Below are 24455 nucleotides of genomic sequence, written 5' to 3'. Positions count from 1 at the left end.
TACCGCAAATAATGAGAGGGAGCGAAAGGAGAAAACAGATATCTTAGAATCTAAGTATGGAGAAAATGGGAAATAGGATTGCATTTTGAGAAAGAAGTTACCATGATTGATTTAATCACCAAGAAGGAACAAAGAAACCTACATAGTTTGAAGTACTCGGGTCCCTCATGTGTTTGGTTATCACCATGATGACAATCTCTTTAATAGTGTGGGAGTAAATAAACAGATAACCTGACCGGGAACTCAGAGAGAGAGAGAGTGGTAAGGAGATGGCTTTATTTGAATAATCTGGCCATGAAGGAAATGGGTATTATCTATTTGAGAAACTAACAATAGAAATCACATGGTGTAAGTACTGCAGCTTCGTGCGGAACCCGTCACCCATTTGAGGCTTCCTCAGAAGAACTGTTCAACTCCTCTATGTAGAAGATACTTGGATTAGTTGATCTTACATGATGGCCGCTATTAAATATTCTGGAACTTAAGCGGCCAGTAACATTTCTCACTGCTTTTGTTTGAGATAGATTAGTGTTCCCCGCAATGACACGCAGTCTTCCTAATGTGCAGTTAATCCCTTTGGATTTTAACAGGTCAATATATCAGTGGTAATGCGGTCTCTTATGTTAAGGAAAGGTTTCGGATGATGTTGTAGGATTATCGGAAAAATCTTGAGGAGACTGCTAACTAGAGCTGCCTATTAGCAGTATAAGTGAAAATCCCCTCATTCTCTTAAAAGGTTACATTTGTACCACATATATTAATCCCTATGGTGACTCTCTTTAAGCACTTAACGTGTGGTATTAAGAGGAGCATATATATCAAGGAGCGTTAGCAACAATTCTTGTTGATAATGCTCTTTGGAGTTTATTCCACACGATCTTTAACTCAATGGCTTCAATACTTCTCATGATGCAGCTGGCTCTTCGCGTTGCAGTGCTATTAATCTGTTTTGGAGGTTGCTCAGTATTCTGCTGAGTTATAAATGCTTCCATTAAGCATTCGGGGATAAAATTTCCCTCGTTTAGCCACTGAATTGGTATGAAATCTAAAATTTAAAGTATTCTGGCAGAATTAAAGCAGACCGGATTTTCTACATGCAAAAAAATTTATAAATTTTATCAAATATAAATTTTAATCAGTTATTCATTAATATATATCGCTCTTTATAGAAAATTCTGCATAATTTGTTAATTTATTAAGTATTAATTATTTTAATTAACCTTAATCACTAATTAAACAATTTAATTAAGGATTTTCGTAGTAAAATGTGTCACCCTTTATGTCTCGATCAAATTCAAGAATTCTGCATCAGTGTTATTGCTTTTAAGTATAAGAAGCAGAAGACTCCAAGTCTAGGCCTTTTAGAAAGAGACATGTCATCCTTCCCAAATTTCATTAAAGTAGGACCAATAGAAATTCGGCAATTATTATTATTTTTTCATGTATATTATCTAGACTAGTAACACATTTCTCCCATCAATGGGTTAGTTGTTTAATAACTTGATCACAGAAGTCCGCACTTTTTGCCTGAAATCACGATTCCACTTCATTGATGACTTCCTGAGACGAATCCAAGCGGCGTTCAAGCAGTGGTTTCTTCATTTCTCGAAACGAGAAGACGTCGGACGGTGCTAGGTCAGGAGAATAGGGTGGGCTCACCCTAAAAAAGTTCTCAACATCTGCATTACACAAATCCAACAGTTAGCGAGAACATTACATTCGACATTGCTTCTGCAAAGGCGTCAGCAGTCTTGGAACCCATCGTGCAGACCTTAGACATGTGAAATGCTGTGGGCAGATCCATAACTAATTCCCACTGCTGCATTTGCGATGAAATGAATAGTCACAAGTCTGTCGCTCAGCACCAGCTGCTCAACCTTTGCAAACGCCTCGCTGTCTGTGGATGTTGATGGCTTTCCTTCTCTTGGCTCGAAAAAGACACTTGTACGACTGCACTGGAACTCCCGTTTCCACTTATTTAGTGTCATAGGATGGACAATTCTGCCCATACATAGCTTTCATTTCTTCGTCAATTTCCTGAGCTTTTTTGCCCTGCAAATGCAGGAACTTGATCCCTGCTCGTACTCCACTTTGTCAACCAAAGCATCCTTCCTCAGATCCTGGGGTGCATCTCTGTTGTACGATCACCTACGGGAATGAAATTTCCCATGTTAGTTATTGAATATGTAGACAACTTATGTTAAAAACGGCATCTTCCTACTGATGTTTTATCTCAGTCAGGGTACGAGCTTTTTGATATCCCCCTCGTATATACACTGAGTGATCACTGAATTATGACCACCCCTATGAAAACTGAATGTAACCCATTGACCACGTGAGGTACGATGTACGGAGTTAGTCGACCTACGTAGCATAGATAAGGTGTCAGTGGTTCAGTGGGTAGTAAAATTCCGAGCGTGATGGGTAAAAAGAAGGATTTATCGGACTTTGATAAAGGACAGATTGTGTGCTCGACGAGCTGGTGCCTCGATTTTCCAAACGGCTGAACTGGGGTGTTCGAGAGCCGCCGTAGTTAAAGTGTACCATGACTGGCGTGAGAATGATCAAACAACGACCCAACGGCAAAACTGCAAAGGTCAGCGAAAGGTTGATGTTAGTGATGAGCGCCGGGTCCGACGACTCGTACAGGCGAACAGGCGCAGCACTGTTGAAGAGTTGACTACCCAACACAACATGGGCCAACCCGGAACAATATCTGGCATGACCATCCGTCGCAGGCTCGCACGTATGGGCTATACCAGCAGACGACCCCTACGGCATACCAAGGTTCATCGGTGTAAAAGACTCGTCTGGTGCAAAGAGCATGCAAGTTGGACGTTAGAAGACTGGAAGTAGATGTGATGGTCGGATGAGTCACGTTATTTGCTCCACACCGTGGATGTCCGTGTACGGATTTGGCGTCAACGACATGCTGCTCTTGATCCATCATGCATGGTATCAAAAGTGCAGGCCGGTGGAGGCGGTTATATCGTGTGGGGTATGTTTCACTGGCAAGAACTTGGACCCCTGGTGCATGTGGAAAAACGTATCAGTGGTCTCCGCTATCGGCAACTGCTTGCTGACTGTGTACACCCCGCTATGTTACACTTTTCCCCCAATGGCGATGGTGTCTTCCAAGATAATAATGTTTGTTGTTGTTTGTTATTTGGTTTTTAGGAGCATTAGCAACTAAGGCCATATTGCTCTGGGATATGCGGTGGTCATTCCATGATCTTTCCGCATCCTCCGTATTTGGTGGTGACGGGCTCGAACCCCGGTCCAATCAAGAAGCGTGTGGTACGCACTGCTGCTCCTTCCCACCTGGCAAGATAACAATACGCCGATGCCATCGGGCACTTGATGTGCGGAAATGGTTTGAGGAACACATTTCTAACTTCCAGCATATCAATTGGCCTCCAAACTCCGCCGATATCAGTCCCATAGAGCACTTGTGGGACACTATGGAAAGGCATATCAGGCGTCTGGATACACCAATCACCTCCATACCTGCATTGCTGATTGAATTACACACAGTTTGGTTGGCCCTACCTCCCGATCACTTCCGACATCTTGTTGAATCAATACCACGTCGGAAAACTGCTGTACTGAGGCAAAAGGAAGACCTACGAAGTATTAGGTAGGTGGTCATAATTCAGTGATCACTCAGTGTATATATATATATATATATATATATATATACGAGGGGTGGCATAGACATTACGAATCACTTTCATAGGTGCAATATGGCCTAAGTAGCAATTGCACTTAAAACTCCATCAACAACAACGAGTGGTGATCATTTAATTCGCGGACTGGCAAAGTCTTATCTTAATTTTCATCATCTGAGTCTTCTGTGGATTTCTCCTTCTCGAAATACTCTCCTTTGAACTTTACACACTTTCGCCACCGTCGTAACCACGCATTAATGCTCCTTGCAAGCCATTTTTCGAAAGACTGCGATGTGCACCAGTTGTGGCTCTGCGAGCATTATTGTTGGACGCGAAACGCTTGCCTTTCAGAGCTTTCTTCAGACGTGAAAACAGGAAGAAATCACACAGGGCAAAGTCCGGTGAAGAAGGGTGTTGTGGCAGAACCTCGGCACCTATGCCAGTGATCACTGCCTGAACAATATTAGCCGTATGGGGCTTGGCATTGTCTTGAACCACTTCTTGGGACTTGGCATTGTCTTAAAGCACACAGAGTCTGCTCAGTAGCGATCAGGATAGCGCCTCTAGCGGCAGTTATAGAAAGTTTGCACTATAAACATAAAATCTTCCACCAGTCCTGCGCATTAAATGATTACCCCTCGTATATGCACATATCCTATTGCCTTCACTGTGTCTGTCTGTCCGTCTGTCTATCCGTTCGCATGTAACAGAGGGACTCCTTTTAATAATTTTTTTATGAAATTTTATATTTAGGCCTTTTAAAAATATTTGTCGAGCCATTCCAAATTTCATTAAGTTCGGACAAATAAAAATCCGCCTATTATCATTTTTTTTTTTCAATACAAACTGTTGCACCCTTCGCGTTTATTGTTATGTTAGATTCATGAACGTGGTATTGCTTGTGAAGAGATGCAATGAGAGAAAAGAGACTTAAAAGTATATGGGAGAAGAGTAATGAATATTACGATTCACAGGGATAATGGATTATTCATTTCGGAGAGGAAAAACTACTGTTAATAAATAGTTATAGTTTGTTTTTAAGGTGAATCTGATGCGATGTCACAAGAAAATAATTCTTTCTTTCAACAATTATCTTTAATGATAGAACATCTACAAATTGTCTTCTGACTTAAATCTATGGTTTATATTTATAGTAAAGCACGTGAATATGTGAACAGTTATGGGAAGATCGTGCGATCCTGTTCTCTCAAACTGGGTCTTTTGCCCTTCGAATCTAAGTTTCGTAGTTTGGGGAAAATGAAACCCCTCCAGTTTTGTTTTCTTGAAGGATCTCACCAGTGATTTCCAACGAATATAAAAAAACCGTCTTAGATATGAATGGATGCGTATGTTCCTGTTAATGAGAATTAGGGAAATCAGTAATTGGCTTCATCCTCACTGCCATAATAATGCGCATAATCATGATGTCTCGTTCGAAATCCTATTTCTCCCATGCCTTCTGCTATTGTAAAGGAGTTTGCAGAAAAATTTAAAAGATGCGATTTTAAATTACCTTTTCCTCTCTCTCTCTCTCTCTCTCTCTCTCTCTCTCTCTCTCTCTCTCTCTCTCTCTCTCCAAGAAATAAGAAAAAACTTCAATTTAAGATCCCGTATTTTTATGGCGAGATCAGTTTCTGCGGCTGAGAGTGAATTAGATAACAGGAGTTTCTTTTTGAGTAATTTGCATAATGGAACAACGCATGAATGTAATTACTAATGATAATCATTTGTTCTTTAACCCGTCTGATTTTCTCATTCGCTCTCTGCAGCTATCATTTCTTCACGCTATTTCTTTTATCGAGGTAATTTTCTCATCATTATTTCATAAGTATCCCTAAGGTGTGCCCCCATTTTTATTCTTTATCCAAACATTCTGCGATTATTTTTATTAGTTTTATCATCGATGTATCTCCTCTCTTAAAATGATCATCTAAAAAGGTGTTCTATCATTTAAACTTTTATCAAAATTCCGAGAATAATATCAATTTCTGTTATTTATGAATATCATTAGGCCAGTACTTGTTAAGTCCTATTAAATTTAAGGATATTATGATCTTTCTAGGAGGTATGTCATAATGAGATTTAGCTGTATGTCTAATAACAAACTGAAATGTGAATAACCGGATCGTAGTTTGTGGAGGGAGTGTTCCTCTTCTCTTCGATTTTCTGTTGTTTGCAGTCCAATATTGTAGTAACTGTTGGGTGTGGTCATGGAATTTATTGCACTCGTATGTCCATGGGAACTCGTTTGTATGTCTGGTTGGTTGTAACGTCTATCAGCCAAACAATAGAGTGTCGTGACTTTGCAGAGTTATGTAAATGCCAATAACTCATTGATTGTATTGATCCTACCGTGAAGGGACCAGCCAGGTACACTCCAACCTTTCAAAAAACCTTAGATTAGAGTATTTTTCCGCTTTTGTTCATATTGGCCAAGTATCACAGGATCGATCAGCTTCTTAAGATATAATTTAGATTTAATATAACATGGATTCTTCAGATATAATATAATATATACTGACTGGCCACTTTATTAGATGGACCTACTCACTTCAGGAAATGGAGCGCTCCTTACCAGCATCATTTTTTTTTCATATCACGCAATATAAAGCAGGTGGTCATATACATAGGGGCGTTGTGTGTGTGTGTGTGTGCGCGCGCGTAATTTAGTACGAAAATGGGCATGGCGAAAGATTTAAGCGACTTTGAATGTGACATCGTTGTCGGCTGAAGACGTATCAGCTGCAGCCCTGCTGGAGTTTTTACGTTACAACTCTGTCTCGGGCATCGAGATTGGGCTAGTAAGCAAATAACATCAGCCAACAGCAGTCCTATGGTCGGAAACAGCTAATTGATGCGAAAAGCCAACAGTGTCTGATTCAGATCGCGTCAGACACTGTTGCCATAGGATATTTGAAAATTATTTCCTACAGAGTATCCCTTCATGGCTGCACTGCATCCTTCTGCGAATGGGTTCGCCCAACAGGATAATGCGCCATGTCATGAGGACAGAATTGTACAGAACTGATTCCAAGAACGTGACAGTGAATTAATTGTACTGTGATGGCCTCCCGCAGATCTCAATCCACTTTTAATTACTCGTGTGATGAAGTTCGAACAAGCTCTTGAGTAGATATCGGCAACCATCCAATTAGAACAGCTGTGGGAAGCACTAGTGAACAGGGATCAGCATTTTGTTGAGTCTATGTCTTGTCGAATCCAAGTTGTTCTACGGACTGAAGGCGATCTACTCGATATAAAGCGGCCACTGAGTGTAGATCTTTGAAATATAATATAGAAATTGGATTATAGAATGAAATCCCATATAGATGATCAAGATAAAGCTTAATCTATCAGATCAAGTTCTATGACTGGAAAGTTGTTTTTGAGGACAGGACCAACAAACATGCTACCGCTATTTCTATCGTCTACTGACCCTGAAAGGAAAAGTTTAATTCTGTACATGTAACTATAGAAAATGGATCATAAAACATAATATCCAATAGTGCAATATATTATTCCAATACACTTAAATTTTAAAGTTGCAATTCACAAACATGATGGAGAACTTCAAGCAACATACAGTGTAGTACCTCATCATCTTGATTATTTTGTTATTTTGACTATGCCGCTTTCCACTCATTTAGAAATGTTGAGTTCCTATCACCAACTTACAGCCAGACTGGATTAATTTATTTCCATCAAGCGAGAATAAATCAGAAGTTTCTTCTGGTGGATAAAAACTATAATTAAGCATATTTAGAGGACTTGTCACTTGTTGCCACGTTAGTCAGGATGAAGGTTTAGTATTTTTGCTATCATTTCGAGATTTTGTTTTCAAATTGCAAAATAGGCAAACGGACCATAGAATTAATGCAATTTACAGACACGACATACTCACACCTTATGGCCTTTGTTGCCTCATCCATAACAACCCCACTTTTCCCCAGTTGTTAAAAGTCATAACGCTTCATCACATGCCAGCGTGGTTGCTACTGCCAGTCAAATATCTATGCAAGTTCCAGCAGCTGTACCAGTACAAAACAAATCTAGAACTTATAAACTGAAGACGGGTCACACACAAAAAGCGCAAAAGAAGGAAAGTAGCAGTACTGACTCGAAAAGCTACGACCCACTTACATCACAGATTAGAGTCACGATCGAGTTTAGTTATATCCTATGCACCCAACCACAAGGGGCTACTTCAAAGGTATTTCTTTCAGTAGGTTTGTGCGTGTGTGTGATTAAACTGTTGTAGTATTTATGAGGTAAAACGAGTCATTTGAATGAGTCATCTCAGTCTCGTCATTACAGAAAAGTGACTCGAATCATCAAGTCACTCACTGACTGACATTATTATTGTATGGTACATTCACTGACCAAAAAATCGGAAATAATTTGGTTGGCGTTAACCAATAATTAAATGTACGGTATGCGAATGAAAGTTGTCACGTGGTGTGGTCTGTGGTTCCCTGTGGACCTTTCCGATTTTTAGAAAGGTGTTAGAGCACGCTTAGTAGGAGCCAAAATTGAGAAAACAAAGGAGATCACTGGTGTGTTGAAAGCAACCATCTCAAGAGTATACCATGAGTGTAAGACAAAAGCGTGTACAGCTGTAAAAGGAAGAAATGAGGCAGAAAGTTGGTGCTCCAAGAGACAGCAGGAATTTAAAGCGAATTACGAGTGAGAACAGAATGTGCAGTGTGTGGAAAACTGAATTACAGTTCGATTACACAACTGCAGAATTTTATAGAAAGATTTCTTTCTATAACAAAATTCTACTGGAGTAGTGCTGCCAACGCCAAGACTGAATTGTGGAAAAATATAAAACGATCATTTGGACTGAAGAGTCTTGATTCACACTTATTTTGCACCAACGGTTAGTGAAAGTGTGGCGTGAACCTCATGAATCTATGCATTCAGACTCTCGTTTTCATTGCTCAAGAGGCTGGAGGGGGTATTATGGCATGCGATATGTTCTGTTGGTAGGGACTGGGTCCGCTCATACCGTTAGAACTTTTGTTAACTTCAGTGAATATTTTGCCATCGTATCGGACTAGCTTTACCCTTCAATGCTTCATTTAAACCAGACTGCGATGAATTACTTCAAGACTACAATGGAACTGTCCACCACGCAAAAATTCTATCTGAGTGGCTTGAGGAACATTTCCAACGTCCACTCTGGCTGCAGAATTTTTAAGATCAGAATCTAACTGAGAATGTCTAGGCTTCACAGTTCTCTAATACAACAGCTGAAAAATATCCTGATGGAAGAATTATCACATCTGGAAGTAGACAATGGAATCTATGACACGACGTGTATAGGTTGTAATTCAAAAAAAAGGTGGCCCTACCAGATAGTGAATAACGTTTTCTAATTTTTTGGTCAGTGATTGTAGCTTTCTTTGGCGAGGGGAGAAGAAAGACTAAAGGCACTTACGGGGCAGGACGGTGAGGAAGGCACTCCTAAAACTATAACCCATCGGGTTTTTTCCTAAACATATGTACTTCCCTGAATCTTCGTCTCGGACTTCAGGGATCTCCAGTTTGTTAAGGAACGATCCATCCGACCTCTCGTTCACTTGAGTGGACTTGAGTAGCAAAAAGTTCTCGCCTTGGATCGAGATGAAGTTTTCACCAGAGTCACCTACGCTTACTTTCTTGAACCACTGAAAAAAAATATATTAAATAAATTTCTAAAAGATGTTCTACGCACGTTTAAAATGCGTGCGTGGGGTGTTTAGAAAAGTTCTGAAACTGCCGCACTTTGGTGTTGTAAGAAGTTGCAAGGCGGTGGCAAGCATGTCACATTGCAATAATAGGTAGCCTGATTTAGTAGAGTAAAGGTCGCCATTGAAGTCATTCTTTTACTGATAATGGTCAAGGATCCCAATCACTGATATGCCGATCATCTTTGTTTGATGCCAAAGGTATTCTTTATATTAGCTGTCCAATAACCGAACAGTGACTACTGATTACTTGTCACTACCACATGAGGGATGCAATTCCAATAGCACGAGAGACACTAATTGTCATCGGAGTACATGACAAGAACTGGAACATCCACCTTATAGCTGAATTTCAGTGAAGGCGGATAAAAAAGTGGACCAGAGACCCTTCCCTGGCCATAAATTTGGAGGTTATTTGAGGAAAGAACAGGACACAAATTTCGTAGTGAAGTAGCCGAGCGGTCAGGGTAAGAGTACAGTAGTATTCCTGTATTCTCTATCTTGTAAACTCCTCTAACGCTCTGTGGTCAATGAGGAGATTGAACAGCTGACAAAGCCACCGCTGTTATACCGAAGAGCATGAAGAAAACGGTCTGTTGTACGTGCTTGATAACGGAATAGAACCCTGCAAGGACTTGTGAAGGCCAATATTTCTAACAGGAAACTGTGTAACGTTCCTGACAGCTGTGATTCCAAATAGAGGGTAAAGTTTCTGAACTTTTCAAACACCTCTCGTTATTGTTATCATCAATTATCTCCAAATATTTAATCATAAATGCAATTTTTTACTAATATTATTACTAATTTTTTTTACTCTCTTTATTGATATTAATTACCAATCCAATTCCTTTGGATTGGAGAAGTGCCAATGTATCACCAATATATAAAAGCCGTTCAAAGAGTGAAGTTGGTAACTACAGGCCGGTTACTGTGACTTCAGTGGTAGGAAAAATCTTAGAGGAAACGATTAAGAGTGCAGTCCAAGGACATTTAGATAGATATGGCATTCTGAAGGACAAGCAACATAGCTTTGTTAACTTAGTAGGCTATTTTGACACAGTTACTCATGAGCTGGATTTAGGGAATAATTTCAACATAGTTTATTTGGATTTTAGCAAAGCATTTGACTCGGTCCTTCGTGAGAGGTTACTATATAAGTTTGAACAGGTTGGGATTACTGGTAAGATTCTAAGGTAGATTGCTGGGTAGCTGCAGGGCAGGAGGCAGGGGGTTATGATTAATGGATATTCTTCAGATAGGTGTAAATTCAGGAGTGGGGTCTCTCAAGGATCGGTTCTTGAACCACTGTTGTTTCTCATTTTCATAAATGACATTGACGGAGGGACAGAAGGCGTGATGTCAAAATTTGCAGATGACATGAAGATTGGCATAGTCGTTAATGATCAGCGCCAAGCAGCGCTCCTTCAAGATGACTTGAACAGACTTTAAAGATGGTCAGAAAATTGGCAGCTATGTTTTAATGCTGCTAAATGCAAGGTTTTACACCTGGGGAATAGCAACTCACAAATAAATTATGCACTTGGTGAGGTTGAATAAAAGGAGTGGAGGAGGAAAGAGATCTGGGAGTTACAATACCGTCAGATATGAAGTTTTCTGAACAGTGTAAACAGGCAGCCAGGATAGTCCATGGTGTCCTATGGATGATTTATCGAACGCTAACATGTAGAGATCGGGAGGTCATAATCCTACTTTATAAGGTAATTGTAAGACCACACTTGGAATACTGTTTTCAAGTAGAGCTCATTTCAAGGAGACCTCATCTGAAAAAAGACATCGAGTTTCTTGAAAGGGTCCAAAGGCGGGCAACTCGAGTCCTAGTTTTGGGCCTCGTGAAGTCAGAAAATGTATTGACCCCCATATAAGTGGATATCAGAAAACGAGTTTTGTGGGCATTAGGGACCCTGCCTGATTTTGCATATTTTGGTATAATGAAATGAGTGAACTGTGCAAAACCATTTGATTCCAAACCTTTTTCTGGTAGTAAATGAATGTAATATTTATATTAGAGTATTTTATAAAACCAGAGGTACTGTTTATCACTTACATTAATATTAAATGATTAAACAAGTGTTTGAAAAGTTATTTAATCTTGCACTTTTTATTCAGGAATTAATATGACCAACATTATCAACTGCACTTTCCATTCAAACAAAGGCACTTTAATATCAATTTCTGAATATTGCTCAACATCGGATGTAGACCCTCTAAAAGTTGAGACATGCAAGACTGTCATCTGGATTTGTTCTACAAAATACTGCATAACAAAAATTAGTAGCGGCTAGTTATGTAATATTGTACTCATTCTATAAAGAACCGAGAACAAGACGGATTTTTCCCGATTACATTAAAAAAACAATTTAAGTTAATAACACGAAGCTCTCTCAGTATGTAGATACCTGACATCACCCGTATATAACGCGATCCCGCATTTTTTGATTTTGAAATTTCTCGATCTTATACTCGGGTATCTACGGTATGTGTATTTGGCTCTTTTAAAAAGTTTCTTTATTATAATTAAACAAAGTTGCTTATGTCTACAAAGGTTGTCTTTTCTGAAAGGTGCAATATTGCTACCTGTATAATAAGACACCCGAATATTGAAATAAATTAAAACCATAAAATAAATTTACTTATATCATGGTACTTGTTGTCGTGCGCTGATTGAAGAAATTAATGGGCAATATGATGGATGTGCAGAAAAGGAACGTTCTCGGTTAGTGCATATGAGGTGCCTGCTCTCTGATGAGCTCGCTATTTTGTTATCAGTTTACTAAATATATAAATCATGAATTATTACTATTTGCTTATATTAGTCACAGCAAAAACGTGAACGAGTATTGCATTTAGTCAGTATTAAAAATCCAGTAAGTAAAATTTGTAAATAATTTTAATAAAAATAATAAAATATAATAAGTGAATTCTTAATTAAGTATTAAAAACGTGGTTGAGTTACTTGAGAGATATGTGCAGTGATAATAGTTAGCAAAATAACAGTTACTTTTATATATTATTAGTTAATTAATTGGTAACAAGATAGTTATTTACTTTTCGCTTCTTAGTCACAGAAAAAAATTTAAAAAATTCAAATTAATTTAAGAAAAAATTCTATCGCCCATGATATGTAATGCTTTGGATTCTCTTAAGGGCATTCGACCTTTCAACGCCACAGTAGCAATGAGCCACGATTTTTTTGTGGCAGCGTATGGGTTCGAACCCGAAACAATATCTGAAGATATATGATTGTACGCAAATTTCTCTCAATCATTGAAGAGCTAAGCGTAGCATCTTTAATTATTATTTACCTTTACGTGAGGGGGAATATCACTTTTCACGCGACACTGAAAGGTGGCTGTTGTTCCATATGGCACAGTAGTATTGATGGGATGAAATCCTCGCAGTTCTGGCTTCCTTGTGATCCCTTCTGGAAAAATAAATCGCGGTAATATGAATGAAATATTAAATCCAATATAATAATTACCAATAATAATTTAGCTTTTACTAAATAATATTAATTATGAATATGAAAATAATTATATTTGGATGTGCATCGTACTCTGACATAAATTTGATTAAAATAATAAAATTGCTTTTAAAGTAAGTTATATTCTTGCAACTAGAACATTTCAATGTTAGAGATTATATTTAATATAAATTTATTTTCCAGGGATAAAAGGAGTGAGTCATTCCGAAAGCGAAAGTTAAGTTACAAGTCTTGAGAAGAAGGTTCAGTGGACTGACTTCACTAAGGAGAAACCTGCGTGACGGTTTTTAATTAATTCGATGAAGTAGACATGGCAGCCGTGGTTGAAGTGACGAAGGTCCTTTCTGCCTAAACTGTCAGTATTCGTCAAGGAAGTTAGAGTGTTGCTCATGCGTGAATGATGGTGTAGTAAGTTGTACAAAGTTAATGAAAAGAGAAAGCAGGCGTGTTTTCTTGGGCCTTGAGGTGTTTCCCCTTTACTTTCTGTTGGTAGAGTTGATTGAGAGTGAGCAGAAGTGATTTTTAACATTTAAAATTTTTTTTTTTTAGTATAGCAACACGGAAGATTCTTCTGGTTCTAAGCCTGACTGCATTTCTGTAAATTTATTTAGTCAGAATTAAAGCAATTGAAAATACAGATCAGTAGAAAGAGAGAGAGGAAAAAAACATACTCGTATCACTCATAAAATGGAAAAAAAACAAAACAAATCACCGGACAAAATAAATGTTAATCAGTAGAGTGTGTATGAACTTAGAAATGATATGGAACGTGTTGAGATAACTTGAAGGAGGAAGAGCTAAAAATTAAAAGGATTTTGTGGTTAATTATTAGGGAAACAAATATCAGTGGGACCCAAGGCTCCCATTCAGAATCAGTGTGAACAACCACAAAGGCCTGAGACGCATATTCCCAGGAAACGCGGTAGATTTGATTAACAATCTAGCCATCGACCTGGATAAATTCTACCAGCCACCTACAGACGCCAGCAGCTAATGGACACATACACAGATCTACGGTTGTGACTCACAAAAACACCACCAGAAAAAAAATGTGGACTGACTGCCTCAACCAAAGAAATGCTGTATATTTTTGTGCATATACTTCATGTTCTTATTTAGCACTTTTTGATAAAAATAATGTCCTTATTTGGAATACTTCGGTATTCCACAATTTTCAAGTATGTAAATAAACAACTCTGCAAATACTGTTCCTTTCAGGTTAAGCACACATGTTGCTCCATGTAAACTTGGACACATGTCCCTGCCTTAAACTTTGAGTGAAATTATCACCCTTTAGCTTACTGCTGTTCAATGGGGTGGCTCTTGATCAGAGCAATACACAGATAATAATAATAATAAAATACCTAGGGATGATGCAAGCTGAGCAGTTAGAACAAAATGAAATCAAGAAGTGCCTGACCGAAAAATATCATCAGAGACTCAGAAGCTTCCTGAAAGCAAAATTGAGCTGAGGGAACACAGTTAAAGCCATAAACACCTATGCAACTCCAGTACTAACATACACTTTCGGGGTCATAGATTGGACTAACACCGAGCTAGAAGATATCATGCGAAAGACAAGGACAATGATGACCAAGAGTCGCCAACACCACCCGAAGTCAGCAGTGGAGAGAATAACAATACCTCGGAAAGAGGGAGGAAGGGGCCTGATAGAACAACAGAAAACAGCGATAGTTAATCTGAAGGATTACTTCGAGAACAATACTCCACCAGGCCATAAGGAAGATAGACAAGTGGTATACCACAATCAACCTAAGCGAGGAAATCCTTCCCGCCCAGACGGTACAAGAAATGAAGTTAGAAAGATGGGCAAAGAAAATACTCCATGGCGGACACTACAATGACCTCCATCAAGATCACATCGATAACATTCCTTCCAATGCATGGCTCACAAGCAGGGCGCTCTTCCCCGAGACTGAAGGAGTCATGCTGGCCATCCAAGATCAGGTAATCAACACCAGAAACTATAGAAGATACATCTCCAAGGAGCCCGGAATGTCAGATGACACATGTCGACGATGCCACCTGGCCTCAGAAACGATCCAACACATCACCGCAGGGTGCAAGGTGATCACCCAGACTGAGTACACTAATAGACACGACCAGGTAGCCAGGATAATGCATCAGAAGATAGCGAGGAAATACCATTTGACCAAAGAAAGTGTACCATATTACAAGTACGAACCCCAGGCAGTACTAGAGACTCGAACCCACAAGCTGTACTGGGACCGCGCCATAATAACGGATAAGATTATCCCGCCCAACAGACCAGACATAACTCTTGCGGACAAGATGGAAAAGGTTACCTACTTGATTGATATAGCGGTGCCGAACACTAGTAATATCCAGAAAACCCATGAGGAAAAAATTAGGAAGTAAACGAACCTGAGACATGAGATCAAGGAGATGTGGCATATGCAAGAAGTATCAACCATCCCAATCATCGTGTCAGCCACCGGTATGGTACCAAAGACTCTACATAGCAGCCTATCAGCAATAGGTCTCCCAGAGAACACCTACAAGGAACTCCAGAAAGTCACAATCCTGAACACCTGTAGGATAGTCAGAGATTTCCTCGACCGACAGTAACACCAGACATTACAACCACCCTGCGTACTTGGTAGCAGTACCCGTCACGGAGTGGAATCCCTCAATCAGGGAGAAATAATATAAGAGCAACAACAATAATAATAATACCATCAGAGACTCAGAAGTCTGCTGAAAGCAAAGCTGAATGGAGGGAACACAGTTAAAGCCATAAACGCCTATGCAGTCCCAGTGCTAACATACTCCTTTGGGGTCATAGATTGGACTAACACCGAGCTGGAAGATATCAAGAGAAAGACAAGGGCAATGATGACCGAGAGCCGCCAACACCACCAGAAATCAGCCGTGGAGAGACTGACAATTGCTAGGAAAGAAGAAGGAAGGGGCCTGATAGATCTCATTGAGCAACAAGAGATAAAATTGCTTCCAATGCATGGCTCACGAGCAGGACGCTCTACCCGAGACAGAAGGATTCATGCTCGCCATCCAAGACCAGGTAATCAACACCAGGAACTATAGAAAATACATCGCCAAGGAGCCCGGAGTATTCGGTGACACGTGTCGACGATGCCACCTGGCGTCAGAAATGATCCAACACATCACCGCGGGGTGCAAGGTGATCACCCAGACTGAGTACACTCATACACATGACCAGGTAACCAGGATAATACATCAGAAGCTAGAAAGGAAATAATAGTTTATTGAAGAAAGTGTACCGTACTACAAGTAAGAACCCCAGGCAGTACTAGAGACCTCAACCCACAAGCTGTACTGGGACCGCGCTATAATAACGGATGGGACAATCCGTTATTATAGACCTGACATAACCCTTGTGGGCAAGGAGGAAAAGGCTACCTATCTGATTGACATAGCGGTACCCAACACTGGAAACTTGCAGAAAACCCATGGGGGAAAATATCAGGAAGTACACGAATCTAAGACAGGAGATCAAAGAGATGTGGCATATGCAACAAGTAACGACCATCCGGATCATCGTGTCAACCACCGATATTGTGCCAAAGACCCTACATAACAGCCTAGCAGCAATAGGTCTCCCAGTGAACACCTACAAGAAACTCCAGAAAGTCGCAATCCTGAACACCTGTAGGATATTCAGAGAGTCCCTCGATCAACAGTAACACCGGACATAACATCGACCACCCTGTGTACTTGGTAGCAATACCCGTCGCGAGGTGGGATCCCCAATCAGGGAGAAATAATATAAGAGCAATAATAATAATAACAAAGTAAAGAGAATAGACAAATGTAAATCAGTGGAGAAAAACAAAGGCATTATTCGGGTAAATATAAAATCAAACAAAAAAGAAAGTTAATCTGAATTAGTCAGGTAAAGTACTTAAAAATTTAGACTTCACCTTCTAACGAGGAACTCAGATAAATTAAGAAATTTAGGGTCTTCTGTTATGGAATTTCGATGCTCTCTCTATTGTGAGGTACAGAAGGCTACAAAGAATCAAAAGACATTTCTTATAATGGAAAAAAAAAGTTTCCATCTCAGATAATCATTATGTACTCCATATCACGTGAATATTTCCCACTAGGCGGCTGGCGTATTGCTTTATCTAACAAAAAGTTGGCGCAGGGAAAGAGGGGGCTGCTGGGGTGGGGTTCGAACAACAGCCGAAGCATTTTCCTGAGATCTGTCATGAGAGCAACAAACAGAAAAAAAAAGTTTATTTTACGCTGACCGTCGAAGTCAAATTATGCGTAACAGATGAAATCCTACTGGCAGTCGGCCATGATGCTGACGTCAGCACAGGCTGCGTACCCACACACAGCTGAATCTGTAGAGCAGAAACTTCAGCGGCGTTGTGGGAAAGTGATCGTACATGCGTGGTTAAACCGCGGTATAACGGACAGCCTGCGATGACCGTTCATGCGTTATAAGCGAATTCCACTCGATGCCAGCAGGTTCCTCTCTTTCGGTTTCACATTTCAATGGATGCAGTTCAGATCTTGGTAATATTACTTTTCTCCTTTAAATGGCGTGCTCACGTGATTTATTTTAAGAAGAATCGTTTTGAAGAGGGATTTATGCCAAATTTTGTAAACACGACTACTGCCAATACATAGAAAGCTGTGATGCACATTTTTGGATACTGCGAATAGTGCAGCCCGAAAAAATCCGGAATAGATAAATATGTAAAAAAACAAAACAAAAGGTAAACTGCAGCCATTATCAATCCACTGCAGGATGGAAGCCTCCTCAACGATTCATGTTGAGGGAAATGGACTATAATCTGCCACGCTGGTCCAGTGCGGGTTGGCAGATCGACCGTATTCAGCAGTCAGGGGCTCGAACCCTGGCCTACTCAGTCAGCGGGTGCTACTGTGCTCCCATGAGTAAATGGTTATTAACCTCAAATTTGGTAGAACTCATTAGAAGATAAAATTACTAAGTGCTAAGTTGTTCATTCCATAGTAAAGAGATTTATCTTTACGAATAGACCTCCAAATATACGATGTAATATTAATATCATAAGATGAGTATCGATTAGTGAAATGACTCTTCTGTTGATGGAATTCGTGGAATCATCTACTCTCGGTTGCTTTCAAATGATCCAAACCGCCTGAGTTTTACACTCTCTCCTTGGACATTCGGATTCTTGGGTACGAGTATACAGGGTGTCTCAAAAATATTGGTACAAACGTTTAGGGGAGGTAGATAACATCTAAAGGAATGTGAATCGCATAGGAACCCATAACCGGAAACGTCACTCACGGGAAAGTAGTAGCAGAGGCACAAGAAGCAGAAATGATACAAGACAGTAATTAGTGGCAAACATTTATTTCACATAATATTGTTTTTATTATTATTAAAATCCGTTTATTAAAAAAATAGCAAGTGTTTGCTTTCACCCCTTATACACAGCCGACCGGCTAGAAGGGTGTACAAAATGCAAGAATTGCAATTATATACAATATAAGAAGGGTGTACAAAAAGCAAAAATTACAATTATTTACAGTATTTACAATATAAGAAGAGTGTACAAAAATGCACGAATACAATTATTTACAATATTTACACAAGTGCGTATATTTACAATATTGTTTACAAGTTCACTCATTGTCAAGATTATAGTTGAAGTAAGCAGTGCGCTTCTGAGATGCTCTTCACTCTGTACTGCTTGCATTCGGGGTATTTCACAGGGTCTATTGCCAATGAATTGAAAAGGTTCACTGCGTTGTTTGGGAAGAAGTTCTTCAGACAGCACAGGTTGGATAGTTTAGAATGCAAAGGTAAGTAGGGACTGTCATTACTGCGTCCAGCACGTGGAGTAGAAATAAGTCCTCGAAGACTGGGGGCGTCAATCACACCGGTTAGCATCTGAGAAAGAAGAAGAATATTCCTGGATGCAATGTGAACTCTCCAGGGAGTCATATTTAAGTTGGTATATAACACAGCCCTGGAGATGGTGAAAGCATTGCCCGTGACCCTGTTCATCCATCGCATTACCCAGTACTCGACTGCGAGGAATCTATTTATGTACGACGTCGACATCCATCTCGTACTCCATTGACAATGGAGTACGAGATGGATGCATTTCATGATGTTACAACAGATGCTCGAAGGTTCCACCATGAGACGCGATGCATGCGTCACACCGACGCAGCATGGATTGGCGGACACGGTCCAACACATCTGGAGTTTTACAGTAACAGCAGCGCAGACGAGTCTCGCCACGAGATCCATTTCCGTCTCCACAGGCGATTCATACACGATAGATTTCAGGGCCCCTCACAGAAAGAAATCAAGGCTCGATAAATCAGGTGAGCGTGGGGGCCAGCAACAAGTCCACCACGGCCAATCCATCGACGCCCAAATCACCTGTTCAGATGGTCACGAACACACCTTCCATAATGGGCAGGCGCCCCGTCATGTTGAAACCAAATGTTGCGTCTCGCATTTGCTGGAACATCGTCAAGTAACCCTGGTAGAACTTGTTCAAGAAAGATCCGATATTTAGCGGAGTTCATGCGTGATGGTAACAGGTATGGGCCGACTAAGCAGTCACCGACCATACCTGCCAACACATTTATTGCGAAGCGATGTTGTGCCAGCCGACCGGGCTAGCCGAGTCGGTAAAGTACCTGCCCGGCAACCCAAAGGTCGCGGGTTCGATTCCCGCCTCGGGCTTGGATCAAAGTACTGCAACAACCTTGGGAGGGCCTTCCCGAGTGAAATAAGCCTCATCCGTGAAGAAAACGTAGGCTGGAAAATTCAAGTCTTGAACACTTTCTTGGAGAAACCACTGCGCAAAAGCCACACGTTCAGGATGATCTTGGGGGAGCAGTAACTGAACCCTTTGGAGATGAAAGGGGTGTAAGGAACCGCCGTGCCAAACACGCTGTACACTGCAACGAGACACTCCTAAGGCAGAGGCAATGGCACCTGTGCCATTGCCTCTGCCTTAGGATTATTATAGATAGTAGGATTATTCTGGACGGCATTCAACACACTTTCTTCCGTGGCGGGAGTTCGCGTCGAACGTGGTCTGCCCGCACTACTCCTGTTACCTCTAAATGACCCATAATCGCACAAATTTTGATGCACACGCGCAAACAAACGGTGGTCCGATACATGTCTGTCTGGGAGCGTTCTCCATAAATTCGTTGAGCGGCTTGTCCATTGCCCCTCTGCTAATCCATACACTAGGTGCATGTCTGCCAGCTCACAGTTCGTATATCGATGCATACTCTTCGTGCGGCGACTACTGCTTGAATGAGTAAACCAGAAATTTTCCCTCTCGCGAACTGATGAACAGCGCCGTGTACCGACTTACGGTGACGTTTCCGGTTATGGGTTCCTATGCGATTCAGATTCCATTAGATGTTACCTACCTCCCCTAAACGTTTGTACCAATATTTTTGATACACCCTGTATATTATGTTTGTAATAATATGAAGCTAGACAGCCTGTTTGCTTGATGAAAATCGTAGTTTCACGAAAGGGAGCCATGAAGCATCGTTCAAGTATAAAAAAAGACTTGTTTTCATTTTCCGTTGTTGTCTAAAAATATTTGGCATCGGTATGACTAAAACATTATAGGACTTTTTCAGTTTGTTACAGGGTTAAACAGTCTCAGGTTAGGGTTGCATGTTTTTCGTTTTCCCTCGATTAGTTGATTGTAATTAGCAACTAAGACCATGGGACATTAGTATATGGTGGATATAAACTGCGTGAATTCCTTGTTCGGTTTTCCTGATTTTCAAATTAAAAACTAAGAATAGCGAAAAAAAAAAGTACAGCTTTGTCCGAGACCGACTAACTCGGCCACGATGCGAAACTCATAACTATTCTTTCTATCTCCCGCAGGGATTTGAACCCGGGCCTTTTACACAAAGTATAAAAAAAGGGCAGTTTTCCTCTTTAGAAACTACGATTTCATAACTAGCAATACATCTTGTATTCTAAGCTCAACCCAATATAGAATAGAAGCGATTTTCACAGATAAAAGCGCATCCCGTCCCAAAAGAGACATAAGACGCATTCATTACGCTACATGCAGCTGCATCAAATGTTAATGTTCGTTGGGGGTGTAGGAAGAAATTTGGATGGTAAAAAATTAAAATGATCGTTGAAAAAGATTGATGATAATTAATTGAAACAATGTAATTTCAGGAAATGCTCGCGATAAAGAAGGTCACGAGTCTAATAAATTTACCAAAGACGAATATGGCATAAGGTTCCAGTTTTCGGCTATGACAACATTTGGGAAGTCCTACAATAGTTCCGAATTCCGGTCATTGACCGTATAGTAAAAACTTACTTGGTAAGTGGTAGGAGAACGTAGATGCACAGAGAGAACACGCGGGATCAGTGATGGATGCAAAAATGTTCTTCCATCCGTCTCGAGCAGTGTGTAATGTATAGCTGCGGCCGAACGAATTGCGTCTACCAACTCTTAGATAGATTGGTGGAAATCTTCATGCTACTTATATGTTTGTGTTGGTAAGTTGTTCTCCAAGAAACTTCTTAATATCAGTTCTGCTCTTTTAGTGAGCGCTTGCCTTCCCTGTATTTTTATTACGAAGCAGTGACATAACGCACATATTTATAGTGTGTGCATTAGTTCAACTTTTCTGTATGCGTTTCATAAATCGGATGCGGCCATTATTTATGCAGCTCCGTGTCAAAGATAATCGACACTGAAACTTTCTGAACTTGATAGCAAGTGGTTATTACTCGGAACTTGCGCTTTTCTTCGTACTTTACGAAGGAGGGGGGAAGAAGATGGATCAATAGGGTAACAGCTGATGTAGGATCAGAAGCTCCATCCGACAGATCAATAGTCACACTCCGTGACAGACACAGCAGGTATTGAGAAAACTTTTCAGCCAACTTTTAGACCATCAAAAAACTCAAACGTAGATGAAAAACCCAGACAAGGACACGACTGCTGACAAAGAATGGTTGGAAATGTCTTCTATTGCTGTACATGAATTGTTATCCGAACGTTTGCGCCTAGTATCCGGATGGCAACAGCGCCTGCCGCTATGCATAGATTGTGCGCGGCGAAGTCAATAAACACAGGTTGTTTAATGTATGAAGTAGAGGTTAAAGAAGGTAATAGAAGAAAATTAAGAAAATTTTCGGGATTCGATGGTAAAGTTTAACGCTGTTATAGAATAAGTTTATAGACAGCGAAAGATAAGACGAGCCGGTATATTTTGTCTGCAAATTGCGTGTGGCCTGTAGTTTTTTCGTGGGATGAAAAACCGAAGATTTCGGGAGGAAAAACATTCAACCCTCGTTTGAAATATTACCTCAAAGTCTTGATACTCAGGGTCCATGAGGGTCTTAATATACCACTGCTGATAGTTAAACTCAGAATATCAGTGAATTAATGCACAGAACGTTAGAAAAATATACACCAGTGGACAAAAATTAAGGTATAAATAAAAAATCACAAACGTGTAAAATTTGAAAATTAATTGTTGCAAGTCGATGATAAAATTTGGAACGGAAGTATGTCGTGTTATATGACAACAGGACCTGTGTTACTTTATGGATAAAGTGTGTCGGCTTTGAAATATGGTAATTAGGTTATTCTTAGCTGTTTCTGAGGAAAACAAAAATATGATACTCTCGTCTAAGACCGACTAATTTAGCCACGTTGTGAAAAAGACCCATAAAATTCTTCGCGTCATTGACAGGATTACAACTTAGGTCTTTTCCACGCGGTGTGAGGAGGATGGAAATTCTACCAACTGTGCTACTCATGAGGCCACCTATTTTGTGGACATTCAACAAGATAGCGCTTGTTTCCTTGCTGACAGTTTTCTCTGATGCAATTTCTCATTGATAATGTAGTCTGACAGATGCGAATACACGCGGGTCTGTGGTTTCACGGTGTCATGTTGGTGAAAGTCTCACCGTGAGACTGTTCAAAAGTCCTGGTAGAGAAGCTCATACTTCCAGGATAGCACAAGTAAAGGTTCCCTGAGGGAGAGAAGGGACAACTGGAAATTTCTCTCTCCAAGAGCATCCCCACATGCTCAATAAGATTCAGATCCGAAGACCTCGTGGGGGAGACACTCAGACACTCTGTGAAAAGACATGAGTTCGAATCCCATCGAGACGGGAGAAATTTTTATGCTCTTTTTTTTTTTTCTCACCATGGTAGGGTTACGTTGTGGGTTGCATTGTTTCGCATCCCTTCCTGAAACTCGTGTTTTTCATCCATCAAAATAGGAAAGGCAAATTGGCCATAGAATACACGCAATTTACACTGACTTCCCATAGTCTTATTTGCTTTGTCACAAAAATAAACATTTAGGAAGGAATAGGCTGAACGATTCGGTCCCAAACTGCATTTCAGAAAAGAACTGCTGTATTGCCACTGTTTACTTTTTTATTCTATTAAAACAGAGCGTATTTTTAATTATAATAATAATAAAAACAGTAACTAATAAAATAGTAATAAATTAGGTAAAAACAGGATAACAAAAAAGGAAGCTTAATTGGGCTACACACACGCACACATATATATATATATATATATATATATATATATATACAAATTTTGTATATATATATATATATCGTATTGTACTAAGAAAAGTTTCAAGGACCATTATAGCATTCTGCGAGTTGTCAAAAAAATTTCCCTTGAGATTATTGGCAATTGAAGCTTGTCTGTTCGTAGAACTGCAATTCATATCACTACTAGATAGATGGATATGAAAATTCTGCTTATATCTGGTTGGCCTAGGAGGGACATAGAAGTTTAATCAGTTGCAAGAATTCTGGAGTGTCATAAGTCGCAAAGAAAGCTTTACAGAAAAACTTGAGATCAGCTGGTGTTTTGAGATGAAAGTATACACAGAGTGATCGATAGTAATAGAAGTGATAAAGCAGAGCATTATTGGGGAAGAGTTATCTTACAAAGATACGCTGAACAGCTGCTAGTTTCTTCATGAGAAATTTCCTTTAAGGATTCCGAACAATAGAGGCATAATCGTTGACTGCTAAAACAATTTCTTTGTACAGAACGGTAGCACATCTATAATCTTTAGAGCGGAAAGATGAAACTAAAATTTGATGAATTCAAATTTTAAGAGCTTTACTGATGACATGAAGGGAATGGTTGTTAACGATGTAGATCTCGTTGTGCAATCTGGGAGATCAGTTATGATATCGGTCATCCATTAATGTTTCATCTCTTAATCGACCTTCTACAGCTCCTAGAACAGTTCACTTGTTTCCATAATCTTTATATCACATTTGGATGGCCATTCAGGACCCACCTGCGTCTGTGATTGACCCACTTCCATCTGTCCAAGAACTCTAAACTACATGAATCATTCACACAGTGACTGTGTCCCTTTGCCATTTAACTTGAGATTATTTACAATTGAAGCTTGTCTGTTTGTAGGCCTGTAATTCATATCACTACTAGATAGATAAATGGATAAGGAAATTCTGTTTATGTCTGGATTATAAAACATTATTGAGAAGTGCTT

General features: G+C 39.9%; 1 protein-coding gene across 1 annotated transcript in view; it reads right to left on the bottom strand.

The window, feature by feature from the left end:
* The window catches only part of LOC150078243 (fibroblast growth factor receptor-like 1), a 106975-nt gene that overhangs the window by 13897 nt on the left and 68623 nt on the right, over positions 1 to 24455 (bottom strand). Inside the window, exons 6-7 of the mRNA XM_090384823.1 lie at positions 12721 to 12839; positions 9109 to 9337 (exon numbers count right to left, since the gene is read on the bottom strand). Coding sequence (XP_090240949.1) covers positions 9109 to 9337; positions 12721 to 12839 — 348 coding nt within the window. The remainder of the gene's footprint in view (positions 1 to 9108; positions 9338 to 12720; positions 12840 to 24455) is intronic.

Source organism: Mastigoproctus giganteus, chromosome 11 (genome assembly GCF_048544385.1).
Source record: "Mastigoproctus giganteus isolate SK-2022 chromosome 11, ASM4854438v1, whole genome shotgun sequence".
Lineage (NCBI taxonomy): Eukaryota > Metazoa > Arthropoda > Arachnida > Uropygi > Thelyphonidae > Mastigoproctus > Mastigoproctus giganteus.
Note: the sequence above shows the minus strand (reverse complement) of the source record. Positions and strands in the feature narration are given on the sequence as shown.